Source organism: Culex pipiens, chromosome 3 (assembly GCF_016801865.2).
Source record: "Culex pipiens pallens isolate TS chromosome 3, TS_CPP_V2, whole genome shotgun sequence".
Classification (NCBI taxonomy): Eukaryota; Metazoa; Arthropoda; class Insecta; order Diptera; family Culicidae; genus Culex; species Culex pipiens.
The window spans coordinates 159,660,813-159,680,929 of record NC_068939.1 but is presented as its reverse complement, the minus strand read 5'-3'; the positions used below and the strand labels follow the sequence as shown (position 1 = coordinate 159,680,929).

At 36.4% G+C, this 20,117-nt stretch overlaps 1 protein-coding gene across 2 annotated transcripts in view; it reads left to right on the top strand.

Moving 5' to 3' along the window:
* The first annotated feature begins 1,347 nt into the window (after positions 1–1,347).
* The window catches only part of LOC120413936 (clotting factor B), a 41,334-nt gene continuing 22,564 nt past the window's right edge, over positions 1,348–20,117 (top strand). Inside the window, exon 1 of one of the 2 annotated variants that reach the window (XM_052709412.1) lies at positions 1,348–1,845. In XM_052709412.1, the coding sequence (XP_052565372.1) occupies positions 1,812–1,845 (34 nt within the window). In that variant the 5' untranslated portion in view covers positions 1,348–1,811. The remainder of the gene's footprint in view (positions 1,846–20,117) is intronic. The other variant, XM_052709411.1, reaches the window with a different exon arrangement.

Below are 20,117 nucleotides of genomic sequence, written 5' to 3'. Positions count from 1 at the left end.
TGTTCAAAAAACATTGAAACAGTTATTTTATGACCCCTCCTAGGATGGTATGATCACAGAGAACAGATGTACATCTTGGTTCTAACTTGTGTGTAAACCGCTTAAGGGACCATCCATAAACCACGTGGACACTTTTTTGGGAATCTCGACCCCCCCCCCCCCTTCGTGGACAATTGTCGATACAAAAAAAATCTTTTTTGTATGGAGCGTGGACAATCGCCATACCCCCCCCCCCCCTAAAGTGTCCACGTGGTTTATGGATGGTCCCTAAACTAAAAAAATGCGTTGCATACAATCTTGCATCAAAGAAATTAGAGTGTGCAGGATACGCTTGGCGGCGCCACCATCGCGGCTGATAATACTTGACCTAACAATGAAAAAGGCTCAATAATTTCGAAAGAAAATAAATGTTGACCTCGTTTAAATATAAAATTCGAAAAAAAACGAAGTTGACTTTATAGCTGTCGGCCACCATTGCAGGTACCAACCACTAGTGTCTTCCTTTTAACTACAAGGACTTCGTCGCCCTGGGCTCCTATGTGTTTGAGTACGGCACGGAGCGACGGCGCCGGATACCCATATTTACACAAATAATTTTAGAGCGCCCGCCGCGGGATTCGAACCAGCGACCATTGGATTGTGAGTCCAGTGCGCGGTCCGATTGATCCACACGGGCGGGGCAAATATAAAATTCACTTCTGTATAAATCCAGTTGACTAAAAATAATGCAAAAACGCATTAACATTAACGAAAACATAACAGAAAATTCATTCTAAAATTATTTTTCAAGCGACAACTTAAAATAGTCCCTTTACACATGTTATGTCCGATTTCATTTTGTTTACCTTCTTTGGCGCGTAAAATTGCAACGCTCTGATGAAGGGCAGTCAGACATTGGTCTGATGTCGTTCGTAAAGAATGTTTTATGCAGTGATTAGATGGTCCAACGTTCTGCTACTGTAGGCCATCATGATTTTGGAAGTGGCGCTATCTAGGCGGATGGTGCACACCCTAGCTCTTTTCAACGTATTTTGGTTTGAATTTTTACACACGTTTTTCAATGCTGTTTGTTTAACGATATACATCTGTTCTCTGTGGTATGATTAAATCAGTAGAGGCGTCGTTCAAGCTCAAACAGACCATCTTGCATGCAACCAGCGCACGTGCGCGCACACAAGTCGTCACCGTCGTCGTCGTCGTGTTCTCTTTCTCCAACGTCGTCGCCGTCGAACAAGCGTCGCGACGCTTTTACCGTGGTGCTCCCTCCACATGGCGGTCTGCGCCTGAACCAGCTCGAGCGCGCGCGCGAGGGTGTCGGGCGGACTTTTGGGTTCGTTTCCGTCAGTTTCGAAGTGACTTTGGACCGCGACGGTTTGCTGCAGTGGTCTCTCCTCTCTCTCTCTTTCCGGGGGGTTTAAAACGTTGGTGTCGTGTATGCAAAAAAACCAGTAAAGTGCAGTGAACAGTGAAACGACTTGTGCGCGAGTTCCGTGGGGAGTGACCAGATTTGAGTGGAATTCTCGGAATATTTTGCAAAGGACTTTAAGCCACCTCAAAGCTTGGCGAATGTCGGTCGATCGTTGTGCAAAGAAATAACCCGAAATCAACACCGGTAGTGCGCTGAACAGTGTTGTACACCGCCGAGGCCTTCATATTTGCCTGCTTTAAGCTCCTCGGGAGTTACGCAAGAGGCCTCCGCTCAGCATCCGCGAACAACGGTCGCGTTGCGGTCGGAAAACTCATCGTCGGTCGCCAAGACCCGGAGCCGGAGCCAGAGATTGTGCGAGGACTGCAGTCGCTGCTGGCGCAAAATGAGACCAAACTGGATTAACGTTTCAATAACTGGTAAATCCAAACCCCGAAAAAAAAAATAAGTATAAACCATATGTACGCGCCAGGGCAATGAGTCAATTTGCAATTGGGACTGCGGACGACTTTGCTTTGACGGAGGAGAAGGAGGAGGCGAAGAGTTGGTTGTGGTTGAGAAGGTTGTGTCGCGAAAGTTTTGCGCAAGTCCTGGGGCGTACAAAAAGAGCGCGAGCGCGCGCTTGCGACAAAGTGCATACTGTTTGGTGTTATGTGAACCAGGGCCCCGGCGATCGCCTGATAAAAGCTACCGAACAACATTGGCAATATGGCGTCGTTTGTTTACCAACATGAGAATGTTTTGTGGACGAACTAAAAAAATCCTTTTTTGTAAAATTTTCTATAACCGTAGTGTACTAATTTTAAAGTCATACAAAATAAACAAATTTTCGTTAAATTCTAGAACAGAAAAAATAAATAAAAAAAATTCAATTTAAACCGCTTTCATCGCGTTTCTAAGCAAGATTACCCAACAAATCATCGTGTCTTTAGCTTATCTTTAGTTTCCGGTTTGCTTTAGATTGTTGTTTAAATATTGAAATTTAGCATAAATTAAGATAAGTTGCAAAATTTCCAACTTAAGCCATGTGCAACAATTTCCATTTGACCCGTGCGGGAAACCGATAATGGGGTAATTCATGCGTTCCAGACTGTCAAAATTCCAAAACGTCACGCGAATCTTCGGTTCGCAGCTTTTGTTCCTGTATGACGTTTCGAGGCGAGGCCCTGATGTGAACAGTGAGTCTACGCGACCACGTGTGGGTGTGATTCTGTTGCAATTGATGGTTGTTTTGGAAGCACACAAAGAATGTAGTGTCTCACCAGTGTTGGGGTTTTATTTTTGTATCAAGGATGTGTTTCAAACAACGTTTAGTAGTTTTGACGTTGTGGGCATGATCCCTAAACTGTACTGAATCCGAAACCCAAAATGAGAGTGATTGGTTGAGACAAGACATGGCGCTGCGTCTTTGAAATTCAAATGGAATACAACCCATTCGCCATTTTTGGATAGCTCTCCGATGTTTTAATTTTTCAAAAACCTCATAAGCTTGATCCAGGGAGCAACTTTGCCCAAGAGTGCGCAAAGATTTGTCCAAAAAATGTTACAGGCCCTCAAAACATAAACTTCTTTATTTATTCTGGAACAGTTGACGACCGACCGACCGGGCGTCAAATTTTTACCTATATATTTTTTTAATTATTTACAAGTTAGTTTACTATAATAACGAAAAGTTGCAACACAAGATTATTTAAATAATATCTAATTGTCATTATTTTCTCAGCAAAAAATAAGTTCGGTTTCGGAGAATGAGCTGCATTTTTTGAATATTTGTTCGCAAAAAGTAGATGAAATTTGTTTCTAAATGAGATGTTTTAGGGTTTTGCCTTCCTCACTGAAGTAAGGCTATAATCCTGCTCGAAAAATGAACTTTTGAAAAACAGCTCGTAGACCTATATTCATGTATACCTATCGACTCAGAATCGAAAACTGAACAAATGTCTGTTTGTGTGTGTGTATGTGTGTGTGTGTGTGTGTGTGTGTGTGTGTGTGTGTGTGTGTGTGTGTATGTGTGTGCGTATTCCCCTTGGTGCTTAAAATTCTTGCCACGTTTTCTCGGCACAGGTTGATCCGATTTGATTCAAACAAGTTGCATTCGATCCGTTTTGGTGCCCCATACTGCGCTATTGAATTGTTTGAAGATCCGATAAGTAGTTCAAAAGTTACGTATAAAAAAGTGTCAGAGTTGACACTTTGAGTCACTTATCTATATGAAAACTATGTCCGGATCCATCATCCGACCCATCGTTGGTTAGGTAATCAAAAGATCTTTCCAATGAGTCCAAAACATTAAAGATCTGGCAACCCTGTCTAAAGTTATGGCCACTTATGTGATATTTATGTACTTTTCTCAAGCCGGATCTCATTTAAATGTATGTAAACTATGTCCGGATTCACCATCCAACCCATCATTAGTTAGGTAATCAAAAGACCTTTCCAACGAGTCCAAAACATTGAAGATTTGGCTACCCTGTCTCGAGATATGACCACTTAAGTGATATTTATGTACTTTTTTGATGCCGGATCTCACTTAAATGCATGTAAGCTATGTCCGGATCCATCATCCAACCCATCGTTGTTTAGGTAATCAAAAGACCTTTGCAATGAGTCCAAAACATTGAAGATCTGGCAACCCTGTCTCAAGGTACGACCACTTGAGTGATATTTATGTACTTTTTTAACCCACCGGCAGTCGCGTAAGTGTACTTTGTACACAGTTTGTAAGGGCACTTGTAAGAAAGGACATTGCCTAAGCTATGTCCGGATCCATCATCCGACCCATCTTTGGTTAGGTAATGAGTCTTTCCAATGAGTCCATAACATGGAAGATCTGGCAACCCTGTCTCAAATTATGACCGCTTAAGTGATATATGTGTATTTTTATATTGAAAAATAGATGGAATTTGAGTCCAAACCCATCATATCACCAAATGTTGGTAAAAAGTGAGGAAGGCTCCAACCACATAGGTGGATTAAGTTAGTTTTCATTCTAACAGGATTCTAGAATTCAAATTTCTAAGCAGTTTCAATAGTTATTTTAGCATCAGTTTGAATTTAACAATAATTTCATATATTCATGAAAACCATTTTCTGATGAAGCCAATTCAATGTTTTGTCCCCACCCGTGAACAGAGTTCATGCCAACGGAAACCAGGAAGAAACTGTTCAACTTTTATGGTGCATAATTCAAAATTGCACCATGAAAGCTGAACAGTTTCTTCCTGGTTCTCGCTTTCATGAACTCTGTTCAGTCATGTTTTAAGTGCATGTTAAATCTAATACGGTACCTATAGGCTTTTTACAAATTTAAATTCTTTAAATCACAGATCTGAAAAAGACAGTAACATAACTGTGAAAATTTAATGAAATTTTAGATTTTGTCCCCCCCTTCTCTTGACCAGAGCCGAGGGATAAAAACTTCAAGTAATGTTCTACTAGCCCAAATATTATGCAAACATTTTTGAATTTCTAGTAAATCTGATTTTTATTTACTGAAAAGTTCAAAAACTTAGGAAAAAAAACATTGAAACATTTTTGTTTATCTTTAAAAAGCATTACAATGTTGAACCTATTAAACTACCGGTTTGATAATTTGTCTAGTGAGTGTTCTTTAGAATTAATCAAAAAAAATCGTGATTTTATTTTTTTCCCTCATCTGTGGCGATACGGGATACATTGGGCGAATTAAGACAATTTTGTTTTAGCCTTGTTACTGCACAATAACAAGGCTAAAAAAGTTTGGATATTTTTGATTAGTGTCGGATATATCCGACATATATAATATATATAATAGACACAGAACACAAAAAATATTGTATCGTTTTCCAAGTTTCAAGCTAAAAAGTGCTCTAAAAACTGCTGTCCCTATTCAGACTGTAGTCTTGATTCGCCCCAGTTGAGGGATTTTTTTTAAATTTTGATGAAACTTTGTACACTCAAAAGAAGTCATTTTGTTTCATTAGTTTTTCCACACAAAGCTTCATACAATTTTGCGGGCTTATCGTACAAAATTGGGATATTCTGAACAAGAAAACAAAAATCCTGTATTTTTTATTTGGAAAAATATGCTAAAATTTTATTTTTTTGATTTTCTTAATCGGTCTGCTGGTCGCAGAGATTCAGGCACTTAAAGTTTTCATTTAGTTAAAAATGGGGTTTTTTCAGTGTCATCTGATTAGCCCTCATTTTTCAACTCAAGAGTCTCGGATTTTTTTTGTTTCGATTTCAATGTGAATAATAAAACTTTTGTGACAATTTGTGTTCTTTTTTATAATAAAATTTTAAATATAAAAAGAAAATTGGAAGAACAAATCTTGATCAAAAATGCAGGAAAAGTCGCAGAATAAGTGCAAAAAACTATTGATTTGAAGACATTTTAAACTAAGTTACACATTTTAATCCGTACAAAAGGCTTTCTAGGCCCAGTGAAAAAAATATGATTTAACCCAAAAATGATGAACTCCTCATCACAGTGTCCTGATGCAAACAATGATCGAGCTCGAGCTGTCACAACCCTGCGAGTATGTTGGCTGACATATCTGACACAGTCAAAAAAACCAGCTAGAAGTCGCTTGACAAAAAACTTTTGCTAGAAAGAGATAGGAAACCTGATGCAAACAAACGTCCAGCTGTAATGTAAACAAGCTTTGAATGTATTGGTAAATTTCTGACTAGAAAGCCTTATAACAATAGGCAATCAAACGTCAAAATTACCCCCCACTAGGGGGCGCTGAAACTTGGGGTGACGTTTTCATTATAACCTACAGCGAGTAAATTGATTTGAAATTTGAAATTGTTTTATTTCATCATAAAATCGACATTAATAGCAAATTATGCCATTTTCAGGTAAGAAATAAATAGCTTAATTGATATAAACGAAAATATTTTTGTGATGGCCGATTTAACCTGTTCATTATCTGATTCAAAATATGGGAATGTTTTAATCAACCAAAATCTAACTAATCAATTGAGAATGTAGATTATTCAAGTGGACAAATATTTTTTATAGTCACATCTACCATAAAAGCAAAACTCTGCTTGAAAAATGGTAATTGGAATGATTTTCAAAATTAGCAATCTAACCTCATTCTCGCGTTTTCAATCCGGATCTCAGAATTTTCAATGAAAAAGGCAACTTAGCAAAAAAATCAAAAAGTCAGTCGATAGAACTTTTTATTTCTTACCTCCTGTTTACTTTATTTTATTCCAAAAGATCAATTTTCTTTAAAAAACCTTAAAATAGTTTTCACTCCCCTTTGCACTTATCGCGCAAAAACGTAAACGTAACCTTGCACAAAAGTTCTCCTACTCGAATGTAGATGGCGAATCGAGTTTTTATTTTTGGTTTTGGGGGCCTATTGAAGAATTCGACGACGTTTTTTCCGCTAGGTTCGCTGTTGTTCCAGCGGTGTTCGGAATGACAGCCCCCATACAGTTTGAGCAGTTTTTAGGGAAAAATTGCGTTTATGATAAAAAATCAAGCATTTTCAGAAAAGTGGGGTATTGCAAAGTGTGGCAATTTCGCTAACGATCATAATGCGTGGTGATTTGTAGTGATTAATTGTGACTGGTATTTTATTTAAACGATTTTTCTAAAAAGATGATCAATATTTTGGATAACTTGAGTTAAATGTTGCAAAAGTTAAAAGTAATGATGAAATGGTATGTAAAAGTGTTTAAACTTTACTTTTCTTCCCCTTTGACCAAAATATTGACCTTAAAAATGCATTTTGGTGATTTTTTGGAATTTTTGGAAAAATTTGAATAACTGGCAATTTTTTGAGAAAATTATGGTAATTATGCTGTAATATGACTCTAATAGTTTGTTCTATCAATAATACACCCATAAGGAGCATTATCAATCAAATAAATCATATTTAAATCAATTTTTCAAAAGATCTTTTTGGTAAATTTGAGGAAAAAACATGAAAAATTAACTCAGCCCCTATGATTTATACATCATTCGATTCGTTTATGCGATTGCCACACTTTATAATAACTTTCATCGACGTTAAAAAATATTAGAAGCAAATAAAAATCAAAAACTGCAAAAAAAATTATATTTCCAAGCACGCTGTCATTCCGAACATCGTTGCGTAGTGCTTCTACTCGCCACCAGGATGCGTGCACGTTTCTTTCGAATCTCTCAATTGGCATTCATAAGCTAAACGACATGCGACATCTAGTGTTGAGTAGCAGAACAGAGCGAAAGATGTCGATTGAAATTTATGCCCTTTGAGGTTATGTATGCGAATTCTGTTTTGTTAAATTCCAGCGTTCAAATCAACTTTTGAGCAAAAATTCGAGCTGATACTTTGTTAACTTTTGATGCTCTATCATTTTAAACAATATTTTTTTTTTTCAAAATTATTTTTTTTCAAAATCTTTTTTATTGCGTTAATTTATAGAGGGCAAAAAGTTTACACTCGTACTACTTGAATTTTTTCTCAAAAGTTGTTCTAAGAGCTGTAAATTAAATTTTAAGTTTGCATTCCTATGTAACCGAACCAGGGAGTAGACGACCTGTCAAACTCCATACAGTGAGAGCCTACCTCTCATCTTTTGGTACTTTGCCATGTTTTGGTACTTTGACAAGTGAGAAGTGTCAATTTTGGTACTGATGAATTACCCTAATATCGCACAACTTGCTTTTCGTTCGGGTAAAATGTCAATCATCAATCTTATACCTATATATGGAAATATATTTAGAAAGTGATTTCAATTAATTTATCGATTATTTGCTTGTATGAAACACACATTATTAACTGTTTTTGCTTTTTCTTATGTCACAACTATTTCCTTGCCGCCTTCGTTTCGTTCGTTTGATAATTTAGTAATTTTTGGTAGCATCAGACTGGTGCAGCACAAATTGTGCTCCAGAAAACTGCCGTCCTTTTCCAACGGAAGTCGCGCACTATCAAGAGTTAGCTGTTCCGGGTTGGTTCCGTGTCCCAGATCGACGATAATAGATTGAGGACGAATAGGTCGAGTAACTGTTCAACAATTATAACACCCGGAAAGAAGAACAATTCGCCAATCATCGCCTTGATCTTGAGCCCATGTCGGTATGGATTAGACCACTCAAAGAGACCGAAGCCGAGTGGGAGGAAATCCAGCGTTTTAAGAGGAGTTGAACCGAAAGGTGGCGGAAGGGGATGAGAATCGAATGGCCGTACAACGCAAACAAAGTCAACGTTCGTTCTGCAACGGTTAGTGGCGAAGGAAACATGGGACATGGAATGGCATGAACAGAGCTAGGCCCGTTTGAAAGCGGAAAAGGAACAGGGCAAAAGGAAACGACCAAATTTATTTCGACTAATATTGATATGTTTTGGAACCCAGCTGGTGCTGGCACATTTGCTCCAAAGCGTGGCAGCCGTGTCTAAAAGGAATTTGACGACCGAGTCATCCATAATCCGGACACTGGAAAATTCGGCATCGCGTCGACCAGATCCGTCAGTTCATAAGGGTTTAGATAAATGCAGTCACCGAGAGCGATTCTTTCTGAAGAAGGTGGGCATCGTCCCAGAAACGTTTTAGTTTGACCATCGTTTTGCTACGTGTCTTCTCAGACTGTGCCATGCAATTTAGGTGCCTCCAGTACGATTCCGCGGAAATGATGCGGTCGAGGAAAACGCCGGCGGAGCAGTAGTCGATGGGGCAGCGAACCAAAAAGTTCCAACTCGGATGCGTCTTCCCTCAGATGCTTGCATCTTTTGCCAATTATCTGTTTGGGAGAAACCAATACTTCGTTGAGATAATCCCTTTCGTGCTTAATTTATTACACTTACTCGAAATAGACAATTTTAGCGCGATCAATAGTAATCGGAAAACTTTTAATTTATTTTTGCTTGGATTCCGCTTTTCTCACTGTTTTCAGCTAGCTAATTTTTGTGATGTTTACAAACAATCGCCGCCATATTGTGATTGATGTGCGGTAGGCTGAAATTCCCATCTGTCATACCCCTGAACCGAACAGCGAAAATTTGAATCGTCATTCTTCGATGCTTTGCGCCATCTGTCGGAATTTTTGAGCTTTTAATCGCGAATTATACACTTGTGTTATTGTGTGAGTGCTAAACAGCTAAGAAAATAATAAGAGATGTGATAATATGATCAACGATTGATTGTTATGAACTATACAGTGGACTCTCTGGCTGTCGATCTTCTCGATATCAATATCAGTCCCTTCGAAAAGATTGCTCTGATTTTTCGTTCTATAGGCAATCAAACGTCAAAATTACCTCCCAGTAGGGGGCGCTGAAACTTGGGGTGATGTTTTCATTATAACCTACAGCGAGTAAATTGATTTGAAATTTGAAATTGTTTTATTTCACCATAAAATTGACATTAATAGCAAATTATGCCATTTTCGGGTAAGAAATAAATAGCTTAATGGATATAAACGAAAATATTTTTGTGATGGCCGATTTAACCTGTTCATTATCTGATTCAAAATAAGGGAATGTTTTGATCAACCAAAATCTAACTAATCAATTGAGAATGTAGATTATTCAAGTAGACAAAAATTTGTTAAAGTCACTTCTACCATAAAAGCAAAGCTCTGCTTGAAAAATGATAATTGGAATGATTTTCAAAATTAGCAATCTAACCTCATTCTCGCGTTTTCAATCCGGATCACAGAAATTTCAATGAAAAAGGCAACTTAGCAAAAAAATCAAAAAGTCAGTCGATAGAACTTTTTATTTCTTACCTCCTGTTAACTTTATTTTATTCCAAAAGATCAATTTTCTTTTAAAAAACCTTAAAATAGTGTTCACTCCCCTTTGCACTTATCGCTCAAAAACGTAAACGTAACCTTGTACCGAAGTTCTCCTACTCGAATGTAGGTGGCGAATCGAGTTTTTAGCTTTGGTTTTGGGGGCCTATAAGTTGATAACTCCCGCTCTCGACGGTCCCTTTGGACACCTAGTTTCGAGTAGGAATCTCGCAATCAAGAACGCCAAGGCAATGCTGTAGTGCGAATAATTTGTTTATTTTTTATTTTAGTGAGCAGCTTTCTTCAGGTCTCAAATAAGCTGATAACAGTAAATCAATCGATATTTTAAATAAAAAATTGCTAGGATTTAAATAATTCAGAAACATACGTTTCTGCTTTGCTTTACCGTTGCTTAGGATGTCTACATCTACACTGAAATGAAAAAAGTTCCTAAATTCTAGGAATTTTGGCTCCTTTCCTTATTTAGTAATTGGGTTTTTTGGATAACTTAATAAGAAAAGGAGGAAAAATTCCGAAGTTATGTCTAAATAATTGATAAAACAAGATAAAGTTCCGGATTTCAAACATGACGTTAATTCAAACTTGACATAAGTCACGTGTGATCAAAATAGGCAGGAAAAGAGGTGAAATGAGAGCAAACACGTGTGCGGATACGAACGTACAAGGTGGCCGTTTGTGTACCAGATCGTGCATAACACGGAGTCTACACATAAAAATACAACTATTTGTTTACAAATGCGCCGCTTGCTGACAGCTCCGTGATCCTTTTACCACGAGTCCATCATCACTTCTTCGTCCGTAACATCGGCTGTTAACAATTAAGACACTAAAGAGGAAAATGATTGATAATAATTACGCTGCTTATAAATCATACAGGTAAACCGGGGTGTGCAATTCAGAGTTGTCAGTGTTGCCAGAGTAGTTCAAAATGATTGATGCTCTAGCCCCCAAAGCGATGCGATTTATTGCAACGCCTGCTTGGTGACAGCCCGCGCAGACTAATGGAATCGCGTAGCCCGCGGGGCCTCTCAGCAAAACCGGAAAGATCGATCGACTTGCGGATCGAAAATTTTCCACATTTTCCCAACCAAATGCAACGCTTTTCTCACCGTGCACCGATCAAAACACTGCCACAACACGCTGCCGCCGCCGCCGCAGCACCGCACCACGCGCTCGATCAAAGTGCAATGACTTTGATTAGTTGGCACAGACCGCGAAATAAAAACAACTCGAACACATGTGTTACATGCTCCTCTCCTGGACAACCGACCAACCGACCGTCCGACGGCGCACTAGGTACCTACAGCAACTCCAATGATAATGATCTACTGCGGCATGTGGAAGGAATGGTTGTTTTCTTGCTGGTTTTACACGTGGTACAGGAAGTGACCGGTGAGCAAATTGTTGGACGGCTTAGTACACACCCAACCACTGCTAACCAGTCACTAGTAGTCGCCGAGCATAAAACGCTAATCTGTTATTAAAATTCATGCATTGCGGATTGCATATTTTACCCTTTTAATACACCTTAATTTGACACTTTTTACGTGGTTTTTATTTTCTTAAATACATTTGTAAAACCGTTGGAATCAACTTATCAGTTGAAACTTGTGAATTATTACCACAAAAAGCTCTTATATCATACTACTCAAGAAGTCATCCAAACCGTAGTATCCCACCATAAATTATTCACTTTATTTGCTTCAACTGACAAAAGTTGCATCAATCTTCAAGAAAAGGTCGTAACCACGTGACGTATCTCCAGTGATAGCATCCACTACTGGTTCACAACCGCGTCGAGCTAAAACAGTTTCGCACGCATATTTTACTCCAAAGTTAACTTTGTATTCTAATTAGTCCGACTTTCCAGTCCAGTCTCCAAAAAAAAAAAAAAAAACGGGATCCCCCTTCTCTCCATCAGATTTTGGTAGCTATCGCGAGTAATTAGGGCCGATTCTTTCCGCAAAATTAGCCGGACAATTTGGCGAACTAAAAAAATATGATAAATTTGCGGTTTATGCAAATACAGTGAAATTGAGAGGAGAAATCTAGCTCAGCGAGCGGTGTTTTATGAGTATTTCGTTCCGTTTTTAATACCGGAGCCGCCGAAAGATGTATGGCACAGACGGTCGGTGGCCGTCACCAAAAGGGTAACTCTGGGTCCGGAAAGAGGAAATGTGTGTTATTAGTTGCGAGGTTACCTAACGTAACAGATTCGCAAGTAACTGGGTTGTGTAATGTGGTTTAAAATCGCATTAAACGTCCTACTGTTATATCTTTTTAGTAGTTAAGAAGTTGTGTGTACTTCATTGTTACCGAATTTGATCTGATCTAAACTAGATTTAAATCCAAAACTAGATTTAAATCCTGCAATTTTCTGCAAAAGCCGTAAAAACCTAGTGCAATGTTGACACTCTTCATATGAAATCATGATCAGAAATGCAACGTTGTCACAGTCTGCAATTGCAACAGTTGGACAAAGGTCGTCAACAGTTTACATTTTTGGTTGTGACTCGTCACTCCGATAACCAATTTCAACAAAACAACGTGAACAACACAGAAAAAAATCATGGTAATATTACATCTGGAAAGGGGTACATCTTTTATGTCAGAAAAAAATGAGTAATTTTACCTCTAAAAATGGCTAATTTTACCACTATTCTGGTGTAATGTCGCATTTTCAGTCTAAATTGAGGTAAAATTGCATTCAACCTTCTAAAATTACATCTTCCAAATTTACACTTTTTTGCTGTGAAGTTGATGTAGGGTAGAGAAGTCATCAATGAGACACGGGGAATAATGATAAAATGGCTCTCACAAGTCGTAGTTTCAACCAATCAGGCTCATATTTGGGGGAAAGGTGTGTCTACTGGATACACGTCTGCCATTATAGTGGCTTTGGTTATGGACGCTCCCTTGAAAAGTTATTCATAAATGTTTGATTCTGGGGTGTAAAAGTAAATTATGGACAAAAATTACTTTTTCGCTCGTAGGCTGCTATTAACACCAAAACTAATATTTCTTCAAATTTCTTTCGACGTTTCATAGGGATTGAGTTGGGCTACAATGTCCTTTCATTAGGTTTGACCAAAATTTAGAATATACCCAGTATCCAGGACTGTCTCATTGTTCCCCACTCATTTCAGCTCATGGGTAACAATGAGACACTTTGATTTTTCTTCATTAAACTTTTCAAAATCTATGGAAATCTTTCAAAACATGAATTAAAAGTGATTTTTGGCATATTTATAGAGTTTTAACTTCATTAAACAAAAAATACAAAGTTATTTGGTATAAATATACGGATTTTACAAAATTTAAATACTTTTTGTATAACTTTTGTTAATTAAAGTTTCATGTTGGCAAAATTGCTCTAAAATGTTCAAGGCAAGTCACCTGTAATGGAACAATACAAAAACATGATGTTTTACTAGAAAAGTATTGATTTTCGTAGAGTGTCTCATTGTTCCCCAGCTGTCTCATTGTTCCTGCCAAGTGCGTCTACAATGAGACAGTTGAATAACTCTGGCTGTAGATGTCGGATCGATCTCATATTTTGGTCAATGTTAGAACACATTAAAAGAAAGAAAATGCAACAAAAAGCTCATTAAAACATGCTGATGAAAAAATGAGAAAAATCTTTGAAAGTTGAAAACCAACAGTGTCTCATTGATAACTACCCTAATGTAGAAAAAATGTTTAATTTTACCTCTGAAATTGTGTTGATTTACCACTTTTCTGGTGTAATGTCACTTCAGTCAAAATTGAGGTAAAATTCTATCATAAAAGAGGTAATATTCAATCATCCAAAATTACACCTTCCAAATTTACAAAATGTTTTACTGTGTAAGACCCCCTCCTCCTGTGATGAATAATTACTATTTTCAAAAAAAAAAATAAAATATGTATGGAGCGAAGAAACTCGTAAAGTTGTACAACAAAATAAATAAAAGGTTATGTAAACTTTTACACAAAGTTGTCGTTAGTCTTTATATTCAAATCAATTTTTTATCTACACAGTATAAAAAATCATGGTAATATTACATCTGGGAAGGGGAACATCTTTTATGTCCGAAAAAATATGTAATATTACCTCTGAAAATGTGTAATTCGCTCTGAAAATGTGTGATCGCTTTTCTGGTGTAATATCACTTTTTCAGTCTAAATTGACAAAAAATTACATCATAAGAGGTAATATTTAAACTTCCAAAATTTACACATTATTTTACTGTGTATACGGTTAAAAATACGTTTTTTCGGCTCGTTTTCAGCATTTTTTCTATTTAATTTAATTATAATTATTTGTTATGAAATTTTTTGATTTAAATATATTTGCATTTTGTTTTGGAGATTTTTTATTTTTCATATTTTTTTTATTAGATTTTTTGTCATTTAACGTTGAATTCCTAAAATATATTTTTGACGCTTGAGTTTAGAATTGTTTAAAAATCTTGCACCGGAGATATAAATTTTCGAAAAGTCGAAGATTTTCGGAAATAAACGAAATAAAAAAAAAAAAAAAAATAGATGATTAAATATGCAATTGGAAATGGCTGTGACTGTGACTTTGTATTTTTAAATCTAAGATGGTGGGCAAAATGGCGGTAACGAAACATTGCAACTTGAAAGGTAATTAACTATTCAAATTCGACTAAAATGGGTTCGCAGAATTTAAATTTGATGTAAAAAGTAAGAAAATATAAATATCGGATTTGTTTGTATGAAAATACTAGTTCAAGAAAATTTTAGAAGTTTATAATTATTATTTGTTTCAATTTTTCACATTCGACTTTTTGTCCTTTCGACGTTTTGTCCATTTGACCTTTTGTCCACTTTCGACCTTTTGTCCATTCGACTTTATATCTTTCGACTGTTTGGCATCCGACCTTTTGTCCATTCGACCTTTTGTCCATTCGACCTGTTGTCTTTCGACCTTTTGTCGCACATCTATTTTTCATTTAGTGATACTTGTGTTAATATTTTCTGATCTGATTCTATTGTTAAATAATTTCGGAACTTCAGAACCAAGATTAATATTATGAATGTAACTAGTACAATCACTAGTTATAAAATTTTTCTGGTTTCTAAAATTTAAAATTTTTTTTAAAGAAAATTGCATTTTTTTTAACGAAAGTTTCATTTTTAACAATGAAACTCGAACCATACGTTTCGAAGAAATCGCGTGTTGAAAAATGAAGGCAAATTTAAGCTGGCTTTAACTCAGCAATCCGCTTTTCGATCAACAATGTTAAAACATAAATAAAATCGAAGGAAATTAGGGGAACTATACCCTTTTTCAGCCTATTTCTATTATCGGCCTATCAGCATTTTGATCTTGAATTACAGCTTTCATAAAGTGTTTTTGGCTTTTCCAAAGTAATAAATAGCTCAAATAAAAGTGAGCAAGCAACATACATCTGAAAAAGTTGATTTAACCCTCTACAACCCAACCCCGCCTCTAGACGGGCTTCGATTTAAAAAATCGCCAAAAATCTATTTTTTAACCAATTTTTGATCTTCAAAAAGCATTGGAAAGAAGAACTTTTAAAATTTTGGAAAATTTTAGGGTTGGAAGTTTGACTTGTTTTATGTGACTTTGCCAATGTTTTTAAAATTGTATTTTTTTTAGGGGTCAACTTTGGCTGTGTTTTTTACTAACATTTCCTATATTTTAAGTAAAAAGAATTATGCAATAATTTTTCTAGTGCCCCAGACTATGCCTCTACGCATTTATTTACAATTTAAATGATAATGGTTCCATATTATAGCAGAAAATGTAAAAAACATGCAAAAAATTGAAAAAGTTACTGTAAAAACATGAAAAAATTAGATAGGCAAAATTTAATGATAGGAGGTGGTAGAGTAGACCAAATTTGGGCAGTAGAGGGTTAATAGCGGAAAACGACAAAAGTTATGAGAATTGGTCGAACGGCTTAGAGTGATTAAAATGGGTATATTTCCCCTATATCAGCTTTTCAAAAAAAAAAAAAAAAAAAAAATCGTTGGTGCTCTTCCTTCATGAAGTATTTTTATTTTTTTATTATTTATTATTAATCGTTTATTTGCCAATGAGCCAGCGGCTCGTAGTGACTGACTAGTTTGTTTTGCTTTACATTTTGTTTACAAGCATTAAATTAGTGTAAATAAAAACTAACAATTAACAGAGAGACAAAAAACTATAGAATAGTTGCATAAAACTGAACATTTATTTAAAAAAAAATCATTTCACTCTATAAAAAAACAAAATGTTTAAAGTAATTTTCGATTGGTTTGACAATATTTTCGATTTTTTTCCTATTATCACAACTCTGGTACTAGATTTTGTGTCAGCCTAAACTCTTTCGCAAAAGATGTCTTTTTTAGAACCCTAAAAAATATAGAAAAATCGAAAATCAAAAATTACGTGTCTTGGGGATTCAGTTTTAGTGCTAAAGTATAGGAAAACGTTACTTAATCCACCTTTAGGTGGTTGGTGCCTTCCTCACATTCATAAAGTGAATACACTACACTAACAGCCTAAAAAAAACTTACTTTATCAAAAAATCTGAGATCCGGCCTCAAAAAAAGTGTATTGAAAACACTAAAGTACTTATAACATTGGATAGGGTTGTCAAATTTTCAATCTTTTAGACTCTTTGAAAAAATCTCTTGATTACACATCCAACGATTGGTCGCATGATAGATCCAGACATCGTTTTCATCAAAATATCTGAGATCCGGCCTCCAAAAAGTGCATAAATAATGCTTAAGGGCTTATAACTTTTGATAGGGTTATCAGATTTTCAATGTTTTGTACGCGTTGGAAAGGTCTTTTGATTACCTGTTCAACGACGGGTTGCATGATAGATCCGGACAACGTCTTCATCGTGATATCTGAGATCCGGCTTCCAAAAAGTGCGTAAATAACACTTAAGTGCTAATAACTTTTGATAGGGTTGTCAGATCTGCAATGTTTTGGTCGCGTTGGAAAGGTCTTTTAAATACCTTTCTAAAAATGTATACCATGCCGGGTTTTCTTACAAAAACCACCCTTTTTACAATCTTCCAAATTTTTGTTAAAATCGTTTTTTAAGTATAACTTTTGAAGTACTTAACTAAACTGCATAATTTTTAATAGCGACTTATGGGACCCCAAGACGGATCGAATGACACCAAAACGGACAAAATCGGTTCACCCAATGTCGAGATAATCGAGTGACAATTTTTTGATCAACATCCCACCACACACACAGACATTTGCTCAGAATTCGATTCTGAGTCGATAGGTATACATGAAGGTGGGTCTAGGAGGTCTTATTGAGAAGTTCAGTTTTCGAGTGATTTTATAGCCTTTCCTCAGTGTGAGGAAGGCAAAAACGGATTTTTTCCGGTTTACCTATTTTTTTTTCTGAAGAGTCTTAAGCATAACCTACAACTTTGCTTAAGAAACCAAATCGACCAGATTTTTTTTTCTCAAGATACAGATTTTTGGAAATTAACATGCCAATTTTATTCAAAATGGCTCGAATAGTTGATTGGCGGAAACGTAGAAAATTTATCAGAATTCATTTTTAATGTTTTTTTTTATGGAAAAAGATTTTCGACGTGACTAAGATTTGAGCAAAAGAAAATGCAAACATAGCGATCTTTCTCCAATCAAGACAAACCATTTCCACTAAATCGTAATGCGGTTGACCTTTCTTTTAAAAATAAACTGCACAATCCTCATCCAAATATTCACATGCCAACGTCAAATTCATACATTTCCCACACTAATCAACAGCAGAGACAGAAGTTTGAAAAGTTGTGGTTACGCACTCCATAATTCAACCTTTAAAGTGTCATGTACGGAGGTATGTAACAAATAAAAATGCGAAAGGTTCAAATGAAGAAAAAGAGAAGGAAAGAAAGAAAAACATTAGATGCGATAACATCTCAAGACTATCGCACTAAATGCATTACGCGTGGTAATCGCTCACAGACAACCAGACCACCACATGAATCAAAGACACACACACACGTGTGTAGGAAAAACAACAAGCTAAGAGCCAGAAAGAGATCATAAAAATTGAAACTAGACCTACACAGATAGAGTAGAGGAAGGTTGAAGAAGTGTGATGGGAGAAGAAAAAATCAAAAGAGGAAAGCAATGTAGTCAGCACGCCAGAGAAGAATGATAGCGGAAAGAGTGTGGAGAAAGAAAGGCCAGAAAGAAGTGAAACACAAACCAAACAAGTCACTGTGCATAATGTAATATGTTGAGGTATTACAAAATTGCACTCGCTCTCGATCGAAAGCGAATCAGCGCCTCGGTAACCGCAAAGGAGCGCAAACGAAAGGGAAGTTGCAACGACGACGACGACGCGGTACGGCCAGCAGGCGATTTAAGCGCAGAAAGTTTAAAATCTGGGTCACATTTCTTCTTTTATGTCACACACGTCGTCGTCGCAGCGGGCGAAAAAGTGTTTGCCGAAATGTGTTGCAAAAGAGGCACGAAAAATCCGCGGGAAATGGGAACGAATCGGGTGGAAAACAGCAAGAAAATCGAACACAATAAAGTTAAGTCATGTTTCTTTTTTTTTTTCGTTGGTACAAGTGAGTGCTGCTGGTTTTGTGATCAGAAAAAAAGTGTTGTTGGCTCAATTGCAATTGAAACGAGCAGAACGACCTTCAAAATATGCGGTAATGACCATAACACATTGCCCACAACATGCCGAAAATTGGGTTCGGTAACGAGTTTTCAGTGCGTGGAAATCGTACCGTAACGCATGTGCGGGTAATCTTTGGAAATTATGTTCATAAGTTCTCGTAGTGGTTTTGGGGCTTGGTGGCTTTGGCTTTATTTCGAGGATATAGCTGTTTAATCACATATCGATGCCATAAGAGAGCACAGAGGCATCGATATATTGGAATATTTCTAGATTAAATTTTCAAAACAAACTATCAAACTATCCCTCATGGGTTTCCTATGCAGATAGGACCTTTTGAAAATTTAATCGAGAATTAAAAAAAAAAATGGAAATATTTTGAAACACCTTTTTTATAGAAAATTCTTACAAGAAATCCTTATCTAAAGTTTTTTTTATCGTTTTATTCAATTGTGGTTATCTTATAATTTAACAACTTTATAAGGTATTTTTATTTGGTATCATGGTGAATCTTTCATAAATAATAACCTGCAGCATTCTTTCGTGCTGATTAGGGTGCCAAAAAAAAAATTTGGAAAATCGTAAGAGATACTGATTCGATTCCTTAGGCAAAAATAAGTAACTATGAAAATTTTGAGCAAAATCGGTTAAGGGTTGCTTTTTATCGTTGAAGTTTGTACGGTAAAATTCGAAAAAATGTATGGGCAAAGCTAAAATTTTGAAATTCCGCCAAAAGGTGGCGTTAAATGTGTCGGATCATAGTCAAGTGTGAGATACGTATGTAAAATTGTATGACAAACAACTTTGTCGAAGACCGCAAAACGATCCGAGGTAACCCTGACGAGTTATTAGCGATTTAATGTGGACGTTTTAGTATGAAAAGATTTTTCCCCAACTTCAACGATAAAAAGCAACCCCCGATTTCGCTAAAAAAATTATAGTTACTTATTTTTACATAAGGAATCGAACCAGGGGGTATCTCTGATGTCGATTTTTTTTATTGCCACCCTAGTGCTGATTCAATCGACCGATAAACGTTAATCACTATTACAAATGAAATACAGTCCAGACTCGATTATCCGAAGTTTCGATTATCCGAAGTTTGATTATTCGAAGGTTTGTATGGGACTTCGGATAATCAAATCACGAACAAAAAAATGTTGTTTTAATTATTTTTTTATTTTAAAATTTTCTACATCAAATTCATGTTCTGCGATCTTATTTCAGTAAAATTTGAGTGGGTTATTGCCTATTAAATTACAAAATGCACTTTTTCAATATTATATCGCCGCCATTTTGGACGCCATCTTGGATTTAAAATTTC